Source organism: Eriocheir sinensis, chromosome 32 (assembly GCF_024679095.1).
Source record: "Eriocheir sinensis breed Jianghai 21 chromosome 32, ASM2467909v1, whole genome shotgun sequence".
Taxonomy (NCBI): domain Eukaryota; kingdom Metazoa; phylum Arthropoda; class Malacostraca; order Decapoda; family Varunidae; genus Eriocheir; species Eriocheir sinensis.
The window spans coordinates 16818434-16838051 of record NC_066540.1 but is presented as its reverse complement, the minus strand read 5'-3'; the positions used below and the strand labels follow the sequence as shown (position 1 = coordinate 16838051).

The 19618-nt window shown below is 40.6% G+C and overlaps 1 protein-coding gene and 2 long non-coding RNA genes across 61 annotated transcripts in view; 2 read left to right on the top strand and 1 right to left on the bottom strand.

The window, feature by feature from the left end:
* Positions 1 to 546: 546 nt before the first annotated feature.
* LOC127006311 (uncharacterized) lies at positions 547 to 4509 on the top strand. Of its 50 annotated transcripts, XR_007759457.1 has the most exons (8): positions 547 to 696; positions 740 to 949; positions 1034 to 1201; positions 1244 to 1411; positions 1454 to 2479; positions 2888 to 2939; positions 3076 to 4073; positions 4223 to 4509. It is a non-coding gene; the product is annotated as an uncharacterized LOC127006311 (long non-coding RNA). The 50 variants fall into 50 exon arrangements; XR_007759444.1 differs by having other exon boundaries at positions 782 to 865; positions 908 to 949; positions 1454 to 4073; XR_007759428.1 differs by having other exon boundaries at positions 740 to 865; positions 908 to 949; positions 1454 to 4073.
* Positions 3025 to 9798, bottom strand: LOC127006312 (uncharacterized). 6 transcript variants are annotated; one of them, XR_007759461.1, is made up of 5 exons: positions 9784 to 9798; positions 9364 to 9678; positions 4739 to 9258; positions 4294 to 4589; positions 3025 to 4144 (listed from the first exon to the last, which is right to left on the bottom strand). It is a non-coding gene; the product is annotated as an uncharacterized LOC127006312 (long non-coding RNA). The 6 variants fall into 6 exon arrangements; XR_007759464.1 differs by having other exon boundaries at positions 9574 to 9678; XR_007759463.1 differs by having other exon boundaries at positions 9364 to 9573.
* A 3180-nt stretch (positions 9799 to 12978) lies between these two features.
* The window catches only part of LOC127006305 (dmX-like protein 2), a 66967-nt gene continuing 60327 nt past the window's right edge, over positions 12979 to 19618 (top strand). For 4 of the 5 annotated variants that reach the window (XM_050876020.1, XM_050876019.1, XM_050876021.1 and 1 more), the window contains exons 1-8: positions 12979 to 13145; positions 14104 to 14208; positions 14432 to 14629; positions 15195 to 15345; positions 15908 to 16129; positions 16741 to 16918; positions 17288 to 17473; positions 18474 to 18664. In XM_050876020.1, the coding sequence (XP_050731977.1) occupies positions 14122 to 14208; positions 14432 to 14629; positions 15195 to 15345; positions 15908 to 16129; positions 16741 to 16918; positions 17288 to 17473; positions 18474 to 18664 (1213 nt within the window). In that variant the 5' untranslated portion in view covers positions 12979 to 13145; positions 14104 to 14121. Of the gene's footprint in view, positions 13146 to 14100; positions 14209 to 14431; positions 14630 to 15194; positions 15346 to 15907; positions 16130 to 16740; positions 16919 to 17287; positions 17474 to 18473; positions 18665 to 19618 lie in introns of all 5 variants that reach the window. The other variant, XM_050876018.1, reaches the window with a different exon arrangement.

Here is a 19618-nt window from a genome sequence, read left to right as displayed (position 1 = left end):
GGAAAGTACCTCATTTGACTAGCCTGGGTTAAGAAAGAAGCTCATTTGACTAGCCTGGGTTAAGAAAGGAGCTCATTTGACTAGCCTGGGTTAAGAAAGAAGCCCATTTGACTAGCCTGGGTTAAGAAAGGAGCTCATTTGACTAGCCTGGGTTAAGAAAGGAGCTCATTTGACTAGCCTGGGTTAAGAAAGGAGCTCATTTGACTAGCCTGGGTTAAGAAAGAAGCTCATTTGACTAGCCTGGGTTAAGAAAGAAGCTCATTTGACTAGCCTGGGTTAAGAAAGGAGCTCATTTGACTAGCCTGGGTTAAGAAAGGAGCTCATTTGACTAGCCTGGGTTAAGAAAGAAGCTCATTTGACTAGATTGGGTTAAGAAAGAAGCTCATTTGACTAGATTGTGTTAAGAAGAAGGTGATTTGACTAGCCTGAGTGAAGGAAAAAACTCATCTAACTTGTTCATGTCAAGCTGGAAGGTGATTTGACGGGTTAGGACCAAGAAAGAAAGTGATTTGACTAGTTTGTTTATAGAAGGTATTTTGGAAGGTCATTTGACTTGATGTTTTAGCTTAGAAGTCGTTTCGAAGCTGATTTGATTTAGCGTCTGGATTCCGAAGTCACTAAGAAGCTGGTTTGATTTAGTGCTTGAATTAAAGAAGTTGCTTGGATACTGAATTGACTTGCTGTTTAGATTCTGACGTCATTTGGAAGCTGATTTGATAAAGTGTTTGGATTTTTTTAGGTCATTTGGAAGCTGATTTGATAAAGTGTTTGGATTTTTTAGGTCATTTGGAAGCTGATTTGATAAAGTGTTTGGATTTTTTAGGTCATTTGGAAGCTGATTTGATAAAGTGTTTGGATTTTTTAGGTAATTTGGAAGCTGATTTGATAAAGTGTTTGGATTTTTTAGGTCATTTGGAAGCTGATTTGATAAAGTGTTTGGATTTTTTAGGTAATTTGGAAGCAGATTTGATAAAGTGTTTGGATTTTTTAGGTAATTTGGATGCTGATTTGATAAAGTGTTTGGATTTTTTAGGTCATTTGGAAGCTGATTTGATAAAGTGTTTGGATTTTTTAGGTCATTTGGAAGCTGATTTGATAAAGTGTTTGGATTTTTTAGGTCATTTGGAAGCTGATTTGATAAAGTGTTTGGATTTTTTAGGTCATTTGGAAGCTGATTTGATAAAGTGTTTGGATTTTTTAGGTAATTTGGAAGCTGATTTGATAAAGTGTTTGGATTTTTTAGGTCATTTGGAAGCTGATTTGATAAAGTGTTTGGATTTTTTAGGTAATTTGGAAGCTGATTTGATAAAGTGTTTGGATTTTTTAGGTCATTTGGAAGCTGATTTGATAAAGTGTTTGGATTTTTTAGGTCATTTGGAAGCTGATTTGATAAAGTGTTTGGATTTTTTAGGTAATTTGGAAGCTGATTTGATAAAGTGTTTGGATTTTTTAGGTCATTTGGAAGCTGATTTGATAAAGTGTTTGGATTTTTTAGGTCATTTGGAAGCTGATTTGATTTAACGTCTGGATTCTGAAGTCGCTAAGAAGCTGGTTTGATTTAGTGCTTGAATTAAAGAAGTTGCTTGGATACTGATTTGACTTGCTGTTTGGATTCTGAAGTCATTGGGAAGCTTATTTGATGTAGTGTTTGGATTCCGGTCATATAGAAGCTGATTTGATTTAGTGCTTGGATACTGAAGTCATTAGAGGCTGAATTGATGAAGCGGTTGGAATTTGAAGTCATTGGGAAGCTTATTTGATGTAGTGTTTGGATTCAGGTCATTTAGAAGCTGATTTGATTTAGTGCTTGGATACTGCAGTCATTAGAGGGTGATTTGATGAAGTGATTGGAATTTTTAAGTCATTTGGAAGCTGATTCGATTTAGCTTTTGGATTCTGGTTATTTAGAAGCTGATTTGATATGGTGTTTGGATTCCGAAGTCATTTAGAAGCTGATTTGATATGGTGTTTGGATTCCGAAGTCATTTAGAAGCTGATTTGATTTAGTGCTTGGATTCCGAAGTCATTTGGAAGCTGATTTGATTTAGTGCTTGGATTCCGAAGTCATTTAGAAGCTGATTTGATTTAGTGCTTGGATTCCGAAGTCATTTAGAAGCTGATTTGATTTAGTGCTTGGATTCCGAAGTCATTCAGAAGCTGATTTGATTTGATGTTTTGGTTCAGAAGTCTTTTGGAAGCTTATATAAGTCTCTGGATTCCACAGTCATTTGGAAGCTGATTTGACTCGGTGAAATGGAGAATGGCAAGAAGAGATACATAATACATGGTTGTTATTATTTATTTTCTATACATTATTCAGGTGCTCATTTGGTTCTCCGTAGCTATGCATAACGTGTTCAGCCAGTGCTAACTTGGGTTCTCATTTGACACAGTGCCAAGTGCATATTCAGGTTCTAATTTGATTCATGAGTCTGCTGGTTGTTCAGTGTTACATTCGGTTCAAGGGCCAGTAAGTTAGGTTCTAATTTGATTCTTGTGTTTGGGTCACTAAGTTTTCTATATTTCTCGAGGTTGAGCACTAATATAGATTCTAATTTGATGCTTGTGTTGCTGGTTGTTCAGTGTTACATTCGATTCAAGGGCCAGTAATTTAAGTTCTCATTTGATTCTTGTGTTTGGGTCACTAAGTTTTCTATATTTCTCGAGGTTGAGCACTAATATAGATTCTAATTTGATGCTTGTGTTGCTGGTTATTCAGTTTTACATTTGATTCAAGGGTCAGTAATTTAAGTTCTCATTTGATTCTTGTGTTTGGGTCACTAAGTTTTCTATATTTCTCGAGGTTGAGCACTAATATAGATTCTAATTTGATGCTTGTGTTGCTGGTTGTTCAGTGTTACATTCGATTCAAGGGCCAGTAAGTTAGGCTCTCATTTGATTCTTGTGTTTGGGTCACTAAGTTTTCTATATTTCTCGAGGTTGAGCACTAATATAGATTCTAATTTGATGTTTGTGTTGCTGGTTGTTCAGTGTTACATTTGATTCAAGGGCCAGTAATTTAAGTTCTCATTTGATTCTTGTGTTTGGGTCACTAAGTTTTCTATATTTCTCAAGGTTGAGCACTAATATAGGTTCTAATTTGATGCTTGTGTTGGCTGATATTAAGGCCTGCCTCTCCGACGGGTCACCTGTACAGCAAGAGCAAGATTAGTAGGATAGTTTTTGATTTGATACGACCCTCAGTGCTAATATAGGTTCTAATTTGATTCATGTGTTCACTGGTAATTTAGTTTTTCATTTGATGTGATATTCAGTTTTAATGTAGTTTCTCATTTGTTTCGGTGCAATTTTTAATATTTATCTACTCTGATTAATGTGGTCTCTGGTAATTTAGATGTTCATTTGACACGATATTCAGTGCTAATTTAGGCTCTTATTTGATACATGTGTTCACTGGTAATTTAGTTTTTCATTTGACGTGATATTCAGTATTAATATAAGCACTCATTTGATTCTTGTGTTCATCGGTAATTTAGTTGTTCATATGATACGATGTTCAGTGCTAATTTAGGCTCTTATTTGATACATGTGTTCACTGGTAATTTAGTCTTTCATTTGATGTGATATTCAGCTCTCATTTGATTCTTGTGTTCACCGGTAACTTAGCTGTTCATATGATGCGATGTTCAGTGCTAATATAGACTCTTATTTGATTCATGTTGCTCATTTGGTTCACTCTTCAGTATTAATTTAGGTTCTAACTTGGTTCATGCGTTCACCGGCAATATAGTTATCAATTGGTACGACGTTCAGTATTAATATAGGTTCTTATTTGATTGACGTGTTCATCGGCAACCTAGCTTCTCAGTTGATGCGACGCTGTGCAAATATGGGTTCTAATTTGAGTCGTGTTCATCGCTAACCTAGTTTTTCATTTGAGTCAAGATTCAGCGCTCATTTAACTCTATCGCCAGGGCTGTACGGAGACAAAAATAAGCGTAAGGGATTGTAAACCTAACCAAGGCGTTCCTAACCTATCGTAAAGCAGGTCTGGATAGGTGTACTGAGGTGATGTGTTCAAATAAGCTGTTCATTTGACTCAAGATTCACAGGTCACTTAGCCTCAATGTTACGGAAACAGAGAAAACGGATATAATCGTAAACTAACCAAGGCGTTCGTAACCTATCGTAAAGCAGGTCTGGATAGGTGTACTGAGGTGATGTGTTCAAATAAGCTTTTCATTTGACTCAAGATTCACAGCTCACTTAGCCTCAATGTTACGGAAACAGAGAAAACGGATATAATCGTAAACTAACCAAGGTGTTCGTAACCTATCGTAAACAGGTCTGGATAGGTGTACTGAGGTGATGTGTTCAAATAAGTTCTTCATTTGACCCAAGATTCACAGCTCACTTAGCCTCAGTGTTACGGAGACAGAGAAAACGGATATAATCGTAAACTAACCAAGGTGTTCGTAACCTATCGTAAACAGGTCTGGATAGGTGTACTGAGGTGATGTGTTCAAATAAGCTGTTCATTTGACTCAAGATTCACAGCTCACTTAGCCTCAGTGTTACGGAGACAGAGAAAACGGATATAATCGTAAACTAACCAAGGTGTTCGTAACCTATCGTAAAGCAGCTCTGAATAGGTGCACTGAGGTGAGGTGTTCAAATAAGTTCTTCATTTGACCCAAGATTCACAGCTCACTTAGCCTCAGTGTTACGGAGACAGAGAAAACGGATATAATCGTAAACTTACCAAGGTGTTCGTAACCTATCGTAAACAGGTCTGGAAAGGCGTGCTATGCAGAGGTGTTCGAATAAGCTCCTAAATATCTACTTCCTTTCTTTCACATTTCGTCACAGCGCTGCGTTAAAAAAAGGGTCGGAAATACTTGAACGAACCCAAGGAGAGGGATGGACAATAAGCAACACGAACCAGAATATAAACGAATGAATGATGAAGATTATAGTGGAATGGTGTGTTATAGTTGGGAAAGATAGCAGTGTAATGGTATTGAAGAGGAAGGTGTGAATATGCAAAAGAGAGAGAGAGAGAGAGAGAGAGAGAGAGAGAGAGAGAGAGAGAGAGAGAGAGGAGGACCTATGAAGCTATACAAAGTGATACAGGATAAAAGAAGAAGCTGAAAATTGAAGGAAAGGAAAGGAAGGGAAAGAAAGATAAGATTATGGAAGAGAAAGGATAGGAAGGAAGGAAGGGAGGAAGATGAAGAAAGAAGAGAAGGAAAGGAAGGAAGGAAGGAAGAGAAAGATAAGATTATGGAAGAGAAAGACTAGGAAGGAAGGAAGGAAGGACGTTAGAAAGAGTAAGCGGAGGAAAGGAAGGAAGAAGGAAAAGGGAGAGAAAGTAAGGAATAGAGGGAGAAGGAGGAGGAATGGATGGAGGAAAGGAAGGAATTAGAGAGAAATGGAAGAAAGAAAGAAAGAGAAAACAGGAAAAAGAAAGAAAGAAAGGAAAAGAAAACAGGAAACAGAGAAAGTAGGAAAAAAAGAACGAAAAAGAAAAGAAAAAAAAGAGAAATACCGACCAGAGAGAGAGAGAGAGAGAGAGAGAGAGGGCAGTGGTGGTGGCGGCGGGGCGTGAAACAGACAGACAGACAGACAGACAGACAGACAAACATGGCGAGTCTGAGACATATAATCTTAAGGTATCAAACATTCACATCTCTTTTTTGGCGTGTACAATTTTGGTAATGCCCAGACGACCGTGTGTGCGTATACGTGTGTGCGCGCGCATGTACGTCTATGTATGTGTGTGTGCGTGTGTTGGTTGGGGCGTTCATGTACCCGTGTGTGGACATCCGTGACTGTTTTTTGTTATTATTATTTTTTATTTTTTTTATTATTGTTTGAAGGAAGGACGGAAGTGTGTGTGTGTGTGTGTGTGTGCGTTTGTGCGTGTGTGTGTGAAAAATGTTTTATTCATCAGAGAAAAAAATGATATTGGTAATTTTCTGATTTTTTTTATAATTTCCCGAGAATATTTATAATTTTTCCTCATTTTTTTAGTCTTTCGGAAGTTTTATCAGAGAGACGGATTCATTTTCAACATTCCTTACTAACATTATCATCATTTTTATCATCATTACCATTATTATTATTATTATTATTATTATTATTATTATTATTATTATTATTTTTATATGAGTGTACCAGGAAATCATTATACTACTACTACTACTACTACTACTACTACTACTACTACTACTACTACTACAACATTAGGTCTTGTACAATTGCCACAATGATAATGACAACAACAACAAAAAAATATACATGAGTCATCCTTGTAATTGAGGTCATAGAAAATGGGGATGAAGAGGTCACAGAAAATGGGTATAAATTGAAAATGCTCTTTGCAATGGAGAGGTTATTGAGAATGGGCAAGGAGGAAGGTTGAGTTGACATCTTAACTGCCCAGGAGGCAAGAGGTGTTGCTATGTGGTTTAAAGAAATACTATGATATTAAATTCTTATGCCATTCACTCTAAATTCTGCTGGTTGTGTGAAATGTCAAAATTCTCACAATTCGTATAAATTCTGGCGCTAATTGTGTAAAAATGCCAAATTCTCATGCCATTCCCTGTTAATTCTGGCGCTGGTTGTGTAAAAATACCAAATTCTCATGCCATTCCCTGTAAATTCTGGCGCTGGTTGTGTAAAAATACCAAATTCTCATGCCATTCCCTGTAAATTCTGGCGCTGGTTGTGTAAAAATGCTAAATTCTTATACCATTCCCTGTAAATTCTGGCGCTGGTTGTGTGAAATGTCAAAATTCTCACAATTCGTATAAATTCTGGCGCTAATTGTGTAAAAATGCCAAAGTCTTATACCATTCCCTGTAAATTCTGGCGCTGGTTGTGTAAAAATACCAAATTCTCATGCCATTCCCTCTAAATTCTGGCGCTGGTTGTGTGAAATGTCAAAATTCTCACAATTCGTATAAATTCTAGCGCTAATTGTGTAAAAATGCCAAATTCTCATACAATTCCCTCTAAATTCTGGCGCTGGTTGTGTAAAAATGCCAAATTCTCATACAATTCCCTCAAAATTCTGGCGCTGGTTGTGTGAAATGTCAAAATTTTCACAATTCGTATAAATTCTGGCGCTAATTGTGTAAAAATGCCAAATTCTCATACTATTCCCTGTAAATTCTGGCGCTGGTTGTGTAAAATGCCAAAAATATCTCGCACAATGATTATAAATTCTGACGCTGGTTTGTAAAATGCCAAAAAATTCTCACACGATTGTTATAAATTCCAGGACTGGTTGTGTAAAATTCCCAAAAATCTCGATTCATATAAATTCTGGTGCTGGTTGTGTAAAATGCCAAAATATCTCGCACAATGATTACAAATTCCGGCCCTGGTTGTGTAAAATCCCTGAAAATTCTCACGATTCGCACAAATTCCGGCCCTTGTTGTGTAAAATCCCAGAAAATTCTCACGATTCGCACAAATTCTGGCCCTTGTGTAAAATCCCAGAAAATTCTCACGATTCGCACAAATTCCGGCCCTTGTGTAAAATCCCAGAAAATTCTCACGATTCGCACAAATTCCGGCCCTTGTGTAAAATCCCCCCAAAATCTTGCACCGTTCATATAAATTCCCACGTTACCAAATTTTCAAGCTCTTTAACCCTTGGACGTCGGTGAAACTCTATACAGACGGTCCAGAATTTAGTCACTCAGTTTTGTATGGCAGGAAAATAACAACGATTCCAGACTGCGGTAGAATCTATATACAGACGATAGTTAAAACATCTCAAGCTTCACTGGATGCCGAGTAAAGGAAAGCAAAAGGCATCAACAAACCACATCGCTTCCTTTCACTTCTCTTTCCTCCTTCCTATCTACTTTTTCTCTTCCAATATCTTTCTTTCCTTCCTTCCTTTTCATCTCTTCCATTTCCTCCTCCTCCTCCTTTATCATCATCTTCTGCCCTGTATTGCTTTGTATCGCTTCTCTTCCTTCCTTCCTATCTACTTTTTCTCTTCCTTCCTTCCTTCCTTCCTTCCCTTCTCTTCCATTTCCTCCTCCTCCTCCTTTATCATCTTCTGCCCTGTATTGCTTTGTATCGCTTCTCTTCCTTCCTTCCTATCTACTTTTTCTCTTCCTTCCTTCCTTCCCTTCTCTTCCATTTTCTTCTCCTCCTCCTTCATCTTCTTCCGATATCCGTGAGAATTTTTTTTTGTCTGGCAGTACTGAGATTATAAACAAAGGTAGACTCAAGTAAAAGAGTTACAATGAATTTAAAATGATATGGTGTTTTGTTTATGTTTAGAGAGAGAGAGAGAGAGAGAGAGAGAGAGAGAGAGAGAGAGAGAGAGAGAGAGAGAGAGAGAGCGGCCTAGTGTTCCTAAGTCAACTGAACATTATTATTAAATTGAGTCAGAAACCAAGGAATTATTTTATTATTTTTATTATTTATTTCTTTAGTCTCCCTTATTATCATCATTCCACAGTATAAGAGAAAACGGGAAGCAATTATTACCATCATTTGCAATTCCATCACTTTTTATGACCATATTTACGCTTATCAGCCCTCATTTTTATCTATTATCATTATTATCTTCATTATATTATCTACCATTCTCCTTACCACCGGCACCACCACTGTACCACACCGAGTCATGGGCATCTCATCATAGGCTGCATAGGACATATTTTTGTGAGTGCATCCGGGCTTAGGCTGTTTCGCTGCGTGTGTCAGTCCTTTGGTCTTTTTGTTATATCGTTTGTACCACCATTGATGCTTTAACAATACCAGGATATGAACAAAAATAACTAGATGGCTTTTATTCCTAACCTTAACTATTCGTCACGGTACGTCGTTTCTCTGTCTTGTTCGGCCTAGTCAAAGAAAATGGCAGGGGGGTATACATTGAGAGAAGTGTGTATATGTGTGTATTTACCTAGTTGTAGTTTTACGGGGCTCGTGTGGTCCCGTCTCCCTATCTACATTTATCCAACTCTTCCTTTAAGCTTTGCACACTCCTCTCCGATACTACATCCTAACTTAGTCTGTTCCAAACCTCCATGGGTCGTATTGAGACATTTCGCCGCCCAAGAACACATATTTGACAAGGCTTTCGTATAAGTTAAGGGCATTTCCAGGAGTAGTTTTATGACCCTAGTGGTAGTTTGACCCTTCCTCTGTACCGTGAACCTAGAGAAACACATATTTGACAAGGCTTTCGTATAAGTTAAGGGCATTTCCAGGAGTAGTTTTATGACCCTGGTGGTAGTTTGACCCTTCCTCTGTACCGTGAACCTGAAGAAACACATATTTGACAAGGCTTTCGTATAAGTTAAGGGCATTTCCAGGAGTAGTTTTATGACCCTGGTGGCAGTTTGACCCTTCCTCTATACCGTGAACCTGAAGAAACACATATTTGACAAGGCTTTCGTATAAGTTAAGGGCATTTCCAGGAGTAGTTTTATGACCCTGGTGGTAGTTTGACCCTTCCTCTGTACCGTGAACCTGAAGAAACACATATTTGACAAGGCTTTCGTATAAGTTAAGGGCATTTCCAGGAGTAGTTTTATGACCCTGGTGGTAGTTTGACCCTTCCTCTGTACCGTGAACCTAGAGAAACACATATTTGACAAGGCTTTCGTATAAGTTAAGGGCATTTCCAGGAGTAGTTTTATGACCCTGGTGGTAGTTTGACCCTTCCTCTGTACCGTGAACCTGAAGAAACACATATTTGACAAGGCTTTCGTATAAGTTAAGGGCATATCCAGGAGTAGTTTTATGACCCTGGTGGTGGTTTGACCCTTCCTCTGTACCGTGAACCTAAAGAAACACTCATTAGAACCCGACTGACACCTTCTTTGGCCTTTAGAAAGAGTTGATTTGAGGAGTGAAATTGTCTTATAAAACCATCCTATGTTTCTTTGTGGGAAGCTATATTTCTTTATGTCTCAAGCTTCTTCCCATCCTCAAATTTTTTACGATATCCTCTTGTGTTCCTAGTGGTAATTCCTTCTTTTGGTTGTAACTCCTCGTTGTCTACTTCTTCCATTTTTCTCAATAATTTGTAGATTTGTGTCCAAACCCTCGATCGCGAATAAGGGGGATCGAGCTGTATAGTTTGAATTATATTATTATTCCCACGCATTGCTTTCCGTCACAGGGGATTCCAACATAAAGGTCAAGTTAGGGGTAGCTATACACTAAATAAGCCGTGCGCGTGGCCTCAGTGCTCATCCCCGTCTCTTGGCCCTTGAACCTGCAGCTACGGTAAGAAATTTTGACTCTACAACCCCGGGACACGAGGCAAGAATTACTCTACAAGGGTCTTTTGTAGAGTCAGGTAAAGTTCATTGCTCAAATATTTAATAGTGAACTACTTCTTCTTGGGTGTTTTATTGGGCTAGTTAATTATACATATATAGTCTGCCTCTCCGGGCGAATGAAGGTTTAGTTGAGTCTCCCATAAAATTTCGTCGTCTGCATTAAATTCTAGCATTCAGTAAGTTATGCATTATATGTGTATAAAACTGAAGTATTATACATTATTTATTTTTGTACTTTGATATATTATTCTGCCTTTTCGGGCGAATGAAAATCAGTTTAGTTGAGTCTCCCATAAAATTTAATCGTCTGCATTAAATTCTATCATTCAGTAAGTTATGTATTATATGTGTATAAAACTGAAGTATTACACATTATTTATTTTTATACTCAGATATTATATTATTCTGCCTCTTCGGGCGAATGAAAATCAGTTTAGTTGAGTCTCCCATAAAATTTCATCGTCTGCATTAAATCTTATCACTCCGAAGTTATGCATTATATATGTAGTAAACTGTAGTATTAGGAAGGATATGCATTCCTTATTTATGCTCTGATTATGTTTTTGTTTGTAAATTACGTGGAAAGCAAAATCAATCAACGGTGACTGGTAACACTTTTCAGATACACTCTAATAACAATGGAATGTCTTTACGGTATCAATAATTAACGTGAAAATGACAATAAAACATCAATCTCTACCTAAAATATTAATCTAGGTACTGTAAACGGTGAAGATAGATAACAATACTAAATTTGATGGGCTGTAAATATTGTACCGTAGAATGCTGTGACATGGAGTGTGTAAAATCTGAAAAAAAGACATTCTCGCTAATCAACACATGAAACTCAATATATAAAAACCAAAATATCAAAATACCGAAGCCTCTGAGCACCATGAATAGAGAAAAAGGGATAAAATAAGTCTGATAAGCTGCATATATTTGGTACCGTAGAATGTTGTGACTGGAGTGTGTAGAACCTAAACAAAAGACCTCCACCTTAATCAACACATAAAACTCAATATATAAAAACCAAAATATCAAAATAACGAAGCCTCTGAGCACCATGAATAGAGAAAAAGGGATAAAATAAGTCTGATGGGCTGCATATATTTGGTACCGTAGAATGTTGTGACTGGAATGTGCAAAACCTAAACAAAAGACCTCCACCTTAATCAACACATAAAACTCAATATATAAAAACCAAAATCTCAAAATACCGAAGCCTCTGAGCACCATGAATAGAGAAAAAGGGATAAAATAAGTCTAATGGGCTGCATATATTTGGTACCGTAGAATGTTGTGACTGGAGTGTGTAGAACCTAAACAAAAGACCCTCACCTTAATCAACACATAAAACTCAATATATAAAAACCAAAATCTCAAAATACCGAAGCCTCTAAACACCATGAATAGAGAAAAAGGGATAAAATTAATAAGTCTGAATTAAAGGCTGCATATTTGGTACCGTACGTGTGTGCAAAACCTAAACAAAGGACCTCCACCTTAACCATCACATGAAACTCAATATATAAAACCCAAAATCTCAAAATAACTAGGCCTCTAAGCACCATAAAGAGAGAAATGGGATAAAATAAGTCTGAAGGCCGGGCTGCATATTTGGTACCGTGTGTGCAAAACCTAAACAAAATACCTCCACCTTAATCAACACATAAAACTCAATATATAAAACCAAAAATCTCAAAATACCGAAGCCTCTAAACACCATGAATAGAGAAAAAGGGATAAAATTAATAAGTCTGAATTAAAGGCTGCATATTTGGTACCGTACGTGTGTGCAAAACCTAAACAAAATACCTCCACCTTAACCAACACACAAAACTCAATATATAAAACCCAAAATCTCAAAATAACTAGGCCTCTAAGCACCATGAATAGAGAAAAAGGGATAAAATTAATAAGTCTGAATTAAAGGCTGCATATTTGGTACCGTACGTGTGTGCAAAACCTAAGGAAAATACCTCCACCTTAATCAACACATAAAACTCAATATATAAAACCCAAAATCTCAAAATAATTAAGCCTCTAAAAGAGAGAAATGGGATAAAATAAGTCTGAAGGCCGGGCTGCATATTTGGTATCGTGTGCAAAACCTAAGGAAAATACCTCCACCTTAACCAACACATAAAACTCAATATATAAAACCCAAAATCTCAAAATAACTAGGCCTCTAAGCACCATGAATAGAGAAAAAGGGATAAAATAAGTCTTGATTGATATTTTATTCTGCTGAAGGGCTGCGTGTGTGCAAAACCTAAACAAAATACCTCCACCTTAACCAACACATAAAACTCAATATATAAAACCCAAAATCTCAAAATAACTAGGCCTCTAAGCACCATGAATAGAGAAAAAGGGATAAAGGGCTGCATATTTGGTACCGTACGTGTGTGCAAAACCTAAACAAAATACCTCCACCTTAACCAACACACAAAACTCAATATATAAAACCCAAAATCTCAAAATAACTAGGCCTCTAAGCACCATGAATAGAGAAAAAGGGATAAAGGGCTGCATATTTGGTACCGTGTGTGCAAAACCTAAGGAAAATACCTCCACCTTAACCAACACATAAAACTCAATATATAAAACCCAAAATCTCAAAATAACTAGGCCTCTAAGCACCATAAATAGAGAAATGGGATAAAACCGCAAAAATCCAGCTGTTGGTGTACCCGATGTGGCAACAGTGACGGATGACAACACCATCGACCAGTCCCGTGACGGCCGCCGCTCCCTCCCCTGACCTGCTGCTGACCTCTGACCTGACCTGTGTGACCCCGGGGGAAGGCGACCAGGTGGGAGCGAGGAGAGGAGAGGCACGGCACGAGGCAGCAGGTGAGACAGGGGCGACATGGGGCGGGCCGGGGACTGTCAAGGCAGGGGTCCCCGTCCCCAAAGTACACGTCCCATCCACCACATTGATCCACTGGCATGGGGTGGTCACTGTCCCCCCTTCAGTTCAGTTATAGGTCAGGAGTGTAGCCTTTATAACGACACTCCATGATGTGTTCTACTCGCTGTCTGGGATATGTGTTGTACCTTTCGCTAATGGTCGTTATTTCTTCCGTCATCACCATTTCTCTTATTTTCCACGAATTTCAAATAGATGTTTTTGATTCACGTATGTCGGTGTTGTTAAAGAGTTATTCTCCGGTTACTTCATTTTTATAGGGTTGTTGTAGCTTTACGGTTTTCTGTCTTTCCACACTATGCTGCACACCAAGGTAGGAAATGTAGGAAATTCTGGAGCGAGGGCGTGGGGTGTGTACGGTGTGGGGTCATGGCAGTACCCAGAGATGCCCTATAATGAGCATGACCTTGTTCAAGTCGGGAGGGTACTTGCTGGCAATTGCGAGTCTAATTCGTGATCAGGTCGTGGTGAATTACACTACGAAGGTGGAAGGGGAAAAATACTGATTGATATATTTTTTAGATTCGTCCCAGTTAAAAGTTTTTGCTAGATTTGATTAAATTAATGGGTTGTATTTCATGTTCCTGTTAATATGAAGGTGAAAGTACAAAGTTGCCGACTGAAAAATGTGCTTGACAAAACAGAATATTTATCAATAACAATTAAACATTAGTCATAACCTTACTTCACCAAGCTGGGTGATTTGTTCCCATCTGACACCTACACTACATTGCTCTAATTAAGCCTAATCTAACCTGGAGGTGGGCTTTGTCCTACACTTAACTTAATCAATATTTCTCCTCTTCTGCCTCCATCATTACCCCACAAGAATAATCCCTTTACTAACACACACAGCTCAGCCTAACTCTCTCCCCCCCACAGTGCCAGTCAGGAGGCACCATGAAGTGTCACCAGATCCTGACCGGCGCCTGCAATGCCGGCGACCGCTGCTTCGCCGTGGGCAGCGTCGAGGGAGTGCCCTTCACCGTGAGTAGTGATGTTGTTGTTATTATTTTTACTTCTATTGTTACTGTTCCTTTTCCTTTTTTTCTAATTCTCAAACACATTCCCATTACCACCCCCTCCCACACACACACACACACACACACACATCTCACCCCTAATCTCTCCTTCACATATCATACACACACTTTCTTTACCCCCCCATACACCCAACACTCTCCTCTCACTCCCCTTCCCCTCCCCTCAGGCCTATGCAGCGGGGTGTAACATTGTGATCCTGGCCAGCACCTTCGAGAGGGTTCAGGTCATTCCCGGCGTGTGCCACAACAACATCCAGATCTCATGTGTTGATTGCTCCACCGACACCGGGAAGATAGCAGCGGCATATGGCAGGCTTGTGTGTGTGTTCGAGCCCACGCCCCTCACGCACCAGCTGGCATCCCATGTGAGTGTGGGGAAGGTGTGAGTGTATGGATTGGTGTATGTAATGGATGGGAATGTGTGTGTGTGTGTGTGTGTGTGTGTGTGTGTGTGTGTGTGTGTGTGTTTACAGCAAAGGAGTCAGCTCAAGGGCATAAAAAAAAGGAAACAAATATGAAAAAAAAAGCCCGCTAGTCACTGCTGATAAGAGTTAGAGAAGTGGCGGAAAGACAGGTCAATTTTGGGAGAAGAGGTGTCCTGATCAGAGTATACTATGTGTGTTTATGTTTGGAAAGGTGCGAAAAATAAGTTGTTTGTGTTAGTGTATGTGTGTGTGTTTGGAAATACATACATCAAGGAAGGGGTGCGTGTTTGGAAGAATTTGTCTGTGTATTAGAGTGTGTGTGTGTGTGTGTTAGACTGGTACAGAGTTAGCCTTTGAATACAAGGGATGAAAGAGTGAAGATACAGGCTATACCTCTTGCATTAGGAAGTTGGACAGCAGTATATGTAGGGATGAAGGAGGGAGAGTATACTGTTTAATTCTACTACTACTACTACTACTACCACTACCACTACCACTACCACAGAGGCTGGACTACCGATGGGTGCAGACAGGTGTCATCGAGGCCGAGGGCTTCATCAACACCCTATCCTGGAATGTGGAAGGGACACGGCTCCTCACGGCGGGGGATGTGCTGCAGATGTGGGCCGCCCCCATCCAACGCTACCCCGATGATGGTGTGTGTTGGTTGGTATGGGGTGCTGGAGGGGGGATGTATTAGTGAGGGTGGGATGTGCTGAGGGAGATCTGTGAAATGGATGTGTAAGAGGGATGATATGTTGGGGAAATGTGACAGTGGAATGTGTAGAAGAATATGTGAGTGGGATGTGTAGGGAATTGGGTATTGGGATGTGCAAGGGGGATGTATCTTTAGGGTTTGCAAGGGGTGTGTTTATCAGAGGGGGATGGGTCAGTGGGATGTGCTTGGGAGATATGTCAGTGGGATGTGTAGGCGATATATGTTTATTGGAAGGGGCGTCAGTTTTGTGTTCAAGGGGTATGTGATAATGAGATATATTTGCAAAGGGGTATGTGTCAGTGGGATATGCTATGGGGGGGATGTGTTGGTGGGATGTGCAAGGGAGATATGCCAGTGATGTATCAGGGGGTATGTGTTAATGAGATTTATATGGAGAGGGTATGTGTCAGTGGGATATGCTATAGGGGGGATGTGCAAGGGGGATATGCCAGTGAAGTAAATGCAATCCTAACCTAACCTAACCTAACCTAACCCCATAGCTTCCTCCGGCCCCGTGACCTTTGACCTCGGGGGCTATTCCGGGGATGACGACTCCATGGGGGGCGGCGGGGCGGGGCGAGACGAGACCAGCTGGGCGTGTGTGTGGCGATGCCTGACAGCCGCCCCCACCGCCTTCCTCTCCTTCTCCCCCGACGGCACGCTCTTCGCCACGGCCGCCACCGCCGATCGCCTGGTGAAGATCTGGTATGACAACAAACATGGTGAGTTGTTTTTCTGTTCGGCCGATACATATATTTTTTCCGAGTGTTTTATTTTATTTTTTTTAGTGTGTTCGGTGATGGTGTTTACTGCGGCCGATAATTTTTTTTTTTTTTTTCCGAGGGGGCTTTTTTTTTTCGTGTGTTTGTGTGTGAGTGTGTGTGTTTGTTTTGAGGTATGTGGGGTTGGTCTTGTGGTGGTATAGAAAAGATTATGGTGATTATGTATTTTTTTTTGGGGGGGGAGGAGAGAGATGGTTGAGTGAGTGTGTGTATGTGTGTGTGTGTGTGTGTGTGTGTGTGTGTGTTGATTTTTCCGTGCTTGGTAAGTCTTTCCGTTTTTCTTCCGGTCTTGCGATTGTGACTGTGTGTGTGTGTGTGTGTGTGTGTGTGCGTCTCCCTTATAAATGCATGTGTGTGTGTGTGTGTTTTTTCCTTGCTGTTTCATATAGTACTCAACTCTATTATTTCTGATTCTGCTCTAGTGTGTGTGTGTATGTGTGTGTGTGTGTGTGTGTGTGTGTGTGTGTGTGTGTTCCCTGTATATCTAACTCTCTCTCTTTCCCCCTCCCTGTCTCTCTCTCTCCCCCTCCCTGTCTCTCTCTCTCACACAGTCCTCGCCTCCGCCCGGACCCAGGACCCCTCCCAGTATGAAGGGGGGCCATACGGCAGTGCTAGCAGTGGTGTGGGTGGTGGTAACAGTGTCCCTGCCAGTTACAGCTACATCTACCTCCCCCACCCCAGTGCTGTCAGGGGCTTCACTTGGAGGGCCACCAGCAAGTATATGCCTAAGTAAGTAGTAGTAGTAGTAGTAGTAGTAGTAGTGTTATGGTGTTATGACCTAATATTCTTGTTTTCTCATTGTTTTTTTTCTTCTTTTTATTTCCATTTCTGAACTCTCTCTCTCGCTCTCTTTATCTCTGTCCCTCTCTCTCTCTCTCTCTCTCCCTGATACCACCCACACTCCCTCTCACTCCCACCCCTCACTCCTCCACTCCCTATCACCCCAACCTCTCTCCTCCACTCCTCTCACTCCACTCTGACTCACCCATCACTCCCTCCCCCTTACCTCTTTCTTACCCCCTCTCAACTCCTCTCATCCCACCCCCCCTCTCCCCCAGGCCACTCACCCCTCACCCCCCCCTTCTCTCTCTCCCCCAGGGGCAGCGTCAGTAACATGTTGATCACCTCCTGCCGGGACAACATCAGCCGCGTGTGGGTGGAGACAGTGTTGCCAGATGATGACCTGGTGTCCCTCACGCAGCTCGACCCCACCGCCGCCCAGAATCCTCGCTTCCACACGCACCGGCATAAACATCGCTTCCTTCAACGCCTCAAACATATGAAGTGAGTGTGTGTGTGTGCGTTTGTTTGTTGTCTTGGGATGGGTTCGGTCTGCTTGGGTTGGTGAGGTAAGGTTGCATTGGGTTGGGTTAGGTTAGGTTAGGTTAGGTTTTGGTTAGGTTAGGTTAGGTTAGGAAGGGAGGGAAAGAAATGGGGAAGAAAGGAAGGATAGAAAGAAAGGGGATGAAAGAAGGCAAGGAAGGAAGGAAAGGATGGAAGGAAAAGAGAAAGGAAAAATGAGAAAAAGGAAATGAAGGTTAGGTTAAGTTAGGTTAGGTTAGGAAGGGAGGGAAAGAAAGGAAGGAAGGAAGGAAGGAGGGAAAATAATGCTTAGGTAGAGAAAAAGAAGGAAGAAAAGAAAGAAAGGAAAGATGGAAAAAGGGAAATAAAGGTTAGGTTAGGTTAGGTTTTGGTTAGGTTAAGTTAGGTTAGGTTAGGAAGGAAGGGAAAGAAAGGAAGGAAGGAAGGAGGGAAAATAATGCTTAGGTAGAGAAAAAGAAGGAAGAAAAGAAAGAAAGGAAAGATGGAAAAAGGGAAATAAAGGTTAGGTTAGGTTGGGTTTTGGTTAGGTTAAGTTAGGTTAGGTTAGGAAGGAAGGGAGGGAAAGAAAGGAAGGAAGGAAGGAAGGAAGGAAGGAAAACAAGGGTAGATAGAGAAACAAGAAGGAAGGAAATGAAAGAAGGCAGGGGAGGAAAGAAAGAAAGAAATAAGAGAAAAGAAAGAAAGAAAGATGAAAAAGAAAAAAAAGGAAAATGAAGATAGAATGGAGGAGTGAAAAGAAGGGAGATAAGTAAAAAAACACTACTAATTATATTTTCAATTTATTTATTTGCTTATTTACTTTTAATCAAGGGTATAGTTAGAAGAGGAAATGGGTTAGTGGCAAAGATACAGGCGAGGGAGAAGGAAGGACATTAGGAAATCAATACCCTTTTAATTCCTTGAGCTGTCTCCTTTGTTCTTAAATAAAAACTCCCTCCCCTTCCTCCACCCCTCCACACAGAGCTTGCTTCCACATGCGCCGCCTCGCCAAGACCGGCGGGGGCGGCGGACTGGGCGGCTTCGGGTGCGCTGGCGGGAGTGGCGGAGGTGGAAGAGACGGAGGTGGAGGGCGTCCACTACCCACCATGCAGTCATCTTACTCCATGCACGATTTCCACATGTATGGATTTCATGCCATGGGGATCACGCCAGGTGAGGGGGGGGAGGGGGGGTTGCTTATGGGGGTGAGGGGAGTGGGTGGGGGTGTGGGGGGGGATGTGTGTGGGGTGAAGGGAAGAGGGAAGAGTGAAGTATTTAATGAAAGAAAGAAAGAAAGAAAATGTAGAGAGAGAGAGAGAGTAAGGATGAGAGAAAGAGAAAGAATGAAGGAAAGAAGAAAGAAAGGATGGGAGAGAGGAAGATTGAAGGAAAGAGTGAAGTATTTAATGAAAGAAAGAAAGAAAGAAAGAAAATGGAGAGAGAGAGAGAGTAAGGATGAGAGAAAGAGAAAGAATGAAGGAAAGAAGAAAGAAAGAAAGAAAGGACGGAAGGAAGGGGAAGGAAAGGAAGAAAGAAAGAAAGAAAGGAAGGAAGGAAGGGAGGAAAAAAGGAAAGGAAGAAAGAAAGAGAGAAAGAAAGGAAGGAAGGAAGGAAGGGGAAGGAAAGGAAAGGAAGAAAAAGAAAGAAAGAAAGGAAGGAAGGAAGGAAAGAAAGAAGAAAGAAGAAGAAGAAGAGTAGAAAGCGGAATGATGGAAAATTTAACATAATGAAGTGGAGCAAAAAGAAGAAGGAGGAGGAGGAGGAGGAGAGGAAGAAGAAGAAGAAAGAGGAGGAGGAGGAGGAGAGGAAGAAGAAGAAGGAGGAGGAGGAGGAGGAAGGTGTAGAATGGAAGACTCACAACACTTCAACAACAACAACAACAACAACATCTACATCTGAGTCTTTGTTTGGTAAATACACACACATATACATACATACATGCATAGATACGTACATGGTGGCTGGTTTTTAGAATACGCACATGGGCTTGGGGTACTGCTTTGTGTGCGCGGGTGTGTGTGTGTGTGTGTGCGTTTTTCCTTCTCTTTTTTTTCTTATATAACATTTTTTGGCTTTTTTGATGGGACACGTTTTTTGGCCCCAGTCTGTCCGTGTCACAGGCAAGTG